Source organism: Belonocnema kinseyi, chromosome 7 (assembly GCF_010883055.1).
Source record: "Belonocnema kinseyi isolate 2016_QV_RU_SX_M_011 chromosome 7, B_treatae_v1, whole genome shotgun sequence".
NCBI classification, from domain to species: domain Eukaryota; kingdom Metazoa; phylum Arthropoda; class Insecta; order Hymenoptera; family Cynipidae; genus Belonocnema; species Belonocnema kinseyi.
In genome coordinates, this window is record NC_046663.1 from 102,193,724 (window position 1) to 102,197,566 (window position 3,843).

At 31.2% G+C, this 3,843-nt stretch overlaps 1 protein-coding gene across 5 annotated transcripts in view; it reads left to right on the top strand.

Moving 5' to 3' along the window:
• Positions 1-3,843, top strand: part of LOC117177516 (solute carrier family 2, facilitated glucose transporter member 4-like) — a 113,932-nt gene that overhangs the window by 64,179 nt on the left and 45,910 nt on the right. The window contains exons 2-4 of one of the 5 annotated variants that reach the window (XM_033368274.1): positions 587-608; positions 2,756-2,815; positions 3,472-3,495. The exons of the other annotated variants lie outside the window; for them this stretch is intronic. Of the exons in view, the coding sequence (XP_033224165.1) occupies positions 594-608; positions 2,756-2,815; positions 3,472-3,495 (99 nt within the window). The 5' untranslated portion in view covers positions 587-593. The remainder of the gene's footprint in view (positions 1-586; positions 609-2,755; positions 2,816-3,471; positions 3,496-3,843) is intronic. 5 annotated transcript variants of the gene reach the window in all.

A 3,843-nucleotide genomic window follows, 5' to 3' on the forward strand; every position in this document is an offset into this window, starting at 1 on the left:
GACGTGATGGGTGATTTTTGATACCGAATTTGAATTCAGCGCCCCAAAATCCATAGGAATACGTGTGTCTTGTTACCAGATCCGCACACTTTTTTTTCGTGTCGCTGTGTTATTTATTCCAAGAGCGCTTGGTGCGTTTGTGCTTGAGGATAGGAGTTTGTTGATCAGCTTTTAAAAGCTTCCTTAATTCTCGAAATAGTACTAATACATAATACATATAAATGTAATTTCAAAAAGAATTTGCCGCTCAAAAAAATGTTTGTAGGAGATACCCTATATATTTTAAAATTTAAAATTTTCTATTAACTATTAATCTTCTATAAAATTTAGTCTTTTTATCAAGTTTAGCAACAATGAGAAAATTGGCTATATGATATTTTTATTTAATTTTTAATTGAGAGAAATATTTTGTCCTAACTCATCGTGTTTAAAACAATTTGCAAGCAAAATTTATTGCAAGTATATTTAGCATTAGTGGCGTTGTCAACATTTTATCAATTATTCGAATTAATCATAATAAATTACATTAGTTATATATAAGTATAATAATCATTAATTAACTTCATATTTCACTTCCGTCAAGCAGCTGAAACATGGACGTTGAAAAGGTATGATAAATAATAATACTATTTCCAATTAATGATCGATTTAAATGACTCAATTAAAAACTAATTTTACATAAACGAAAATGAGTTTAACCCTTGGGACTCCGCACGCCCTGATAATCTAATTTGTCCCGCGTGCGGTCCTCGAGACCGCATTCACGTTTTACACATTTCTACAATTTCTAATTAGTTTTATTTACAGTATGAGCATGTAATGAAGTATTTTCTCTTTTTAGGATGAATAAATAAGCAACTTAGAATCTTTTCTAAACTTTATTAAATAAATTTTGAACGTAATGCAAATTTTGGTCTCACATGTGGTAACAGTTATAGAATGTTTTCTACGTGCAAATTGTTTACATTTGCAACTTGTTCACGGCGAAAGAGCAGCAGTTCAAACGGTTGCATAGCAACAGGTCGAACGATGGTAGGAGCCGTGCCACCCAAATCTAGGCCGTTATGAGTACACATGAAATTAACGAAAAATGCGGTCCACGGGACCGCTGCGCGGAGTCCTAAGGGTCAATGAGTATAAAAATTATCTACGTAAAATATTTACATGTGTATCTGTATAGTACCAGACTATTTATATTACATATAATAAATAAACAAAACAAAATATTCTTAGGCTCTTGAAAGAATTATAGTATCTGCGCATTGAATTTCATGTCTTTGGAAAACTTTTGCCTAATTTGTAACCAGATTTAACAGACAAAAAATAGCATCATTTATAAATAAAAAATTTTAAACTTTAAGCTGAAGTTTTGTACTTCTATAAACGATTATTCACTAACCTTCAAATGTTGAGAGCTACGATTTAGTACTCTCTAAATCTGAATCAGCGATACGTATACCGCTTATTCAAATCAGCGTATATTCGCTGCTGAAACAGTGAAATTTAGCTGCTGATAAGGGAAGTTTCACTGATTAACAGCTAAATTCCACTGATTTGCCAGCGTATATATGCTAATTCGAATGAGAGTGATTTGATTTAGAGAGTACCGTGTTTCATTGATTTATTAGTAAATTTCATTGATTGTATAATATAAGATTTTATCTTATTTATGTGTATGGCCGTCAATGATTTGATTCAGTGACCAGTTCAAAGTCAGTTCAAATTCAGTTAAATTTAAATTAGTGAAATTTCACTCGAAATCAAAGGCATACTTCTAGCTACTTCAATTAGTCAAAATATTTCGAAAAATCAGTGGCTGGTAACTCAAATATCAGTAATTTTTCCACTGGAAAATCACGGAAACGTGACTGTGATTTTACTGAATAGTCAGCGATTTCCTAATGAATTTTCACTTAGGAATTAAGAATGAATGTTTGATTGGTGTAGCCACTTTCACTGCTTCAATTTTAGAGACGGGTATTTCACACAGCACCCGTGACTCTTTTTGAAGATTATAATCAATGAAAACCCGGAATCAGAGAAGATCCACTGTAATTTTAATAATTTTGAACATATTCCTTACAGTAAAATGTACCTAGAAATAGCCCAGGTGGAAATACACCACCGGCCCAGTACTGGCTTGCAATGCTTGGCGGTACTGGCGTGCCAGCACTGGCGCAGTACTGACTGCCAGTACTGGGGGCAGTACTGGCAAACCGCTGGCGTACGAAAATGCCGGAGTTAATTTAAAAATGATAACAAATTATTTAATTGTTTTAAAGACCATCCATTAATCATCATACGACTGCATATCATCCAAATATTATTTATAATTACAAAAATATAATTTTGAAACTAGTTGTTTAATTTTAACACCCACTATTTCTATAATCTAAAGATATAACAAAAAAGGTATTTAAAAATAAATAATAATTGACTGCGAGTATTTTGTCAATACTTGTTAATGACACTGCTTAGAATGAATATACATATATTAAATTTTTAAATATTATATTACAAACAAAATTTCTAACGCTAAAGAGAGACCGAACCTACATATCTATACCACTTAAATCTGTCGCCTAGCAGTCGGGAGTGCTAACGCTAAACCGACAAGTTAAAACTTGGTGAATCCTCATATTAGAGAATTTAGAGCATTCAAAATTAGTGATTGAAAAATATATTATTGCATGTAATACAAGACACTATCCTACTAACAAATTATTTTATTCATTCTCAATTAACACTAACTCAGCCGAAACAGGAACCGCAGGAACAAGTGTCGACACCCACTGCATTGGCGCCTTCAAATAAGGTATTTAATTAAATCCATTTCATTAGCAAAACATCATTCCTCTAATTACCATCTACTTATGTACTATATCAAGTAAAAAATCAAAATTCTGTAGCAACCGAAAAAAATTCCGGAATTTTTTAACATCTATCAAAATGACAACATGTATGCTAGGGTCACTCAAGTTCATTTATACTTTATCGTGACTTCATAATATCGATTACTGTATAGGGGAGAGGTGCCGAAATTCTCGATTCCAAGTAACGTCAGAAATAAAAGCAAATGATAAAATTAAAATTTGTTATTTATTTATAAAATTTAATTTGCAAACAACAAAGCAATTGCTAATAAAATAAACATTTTTTAAAATTTTTATATTTTGATAACGCATTATATATTAATTTTTATAACAAATTGTAGGACTGATCATAATGAAATAATGGAATCAGCTTTCTTTAACATTAAATGAAAAAAATGCTTTCAAAAGTTTGAAGAAATTAAGAACACGAATATTTTTCCCGATCATTTAGAAGATCACTTCAAACTTTATTTAAAAATATATCATCTGTCTTGTTAAATAGACATTTCGCTAAACAATGTTTTGGAAATATCGCATCAATTAACGTCACATGCACTTTTTGCGCCTTTATATTCTATAACAACGTTTCTTTTTCAAGCAACACACTTCGGATAAGGATATGGTGAGTACGGTCTTGAACTAAATAAATTGTCTCTCTTTTAGAAATAATTCTCTCACAGAACATTTTGGAGTATTACTTCTTTGCTCTTGAAGTTGGATCAAAGTGATTTTCGGCATATTGATACTCATTTTATTAAAATGATCCAGATTTAATATCAATATTATTTGACAGTGACACGTAAATATTGCATTTTTTGTTGGTAAGATCTGTGATAAAAACAGTACGATTATCGGTTGCTATGATCGTCAAGTTCGGCTTGTACATCTTTTCGATTCTCGAAATTGCATCATTTTTATATTAAATACAAAATTGAGTTGTGCTGCAGTGCTTTTTATATACTAGGCGGAA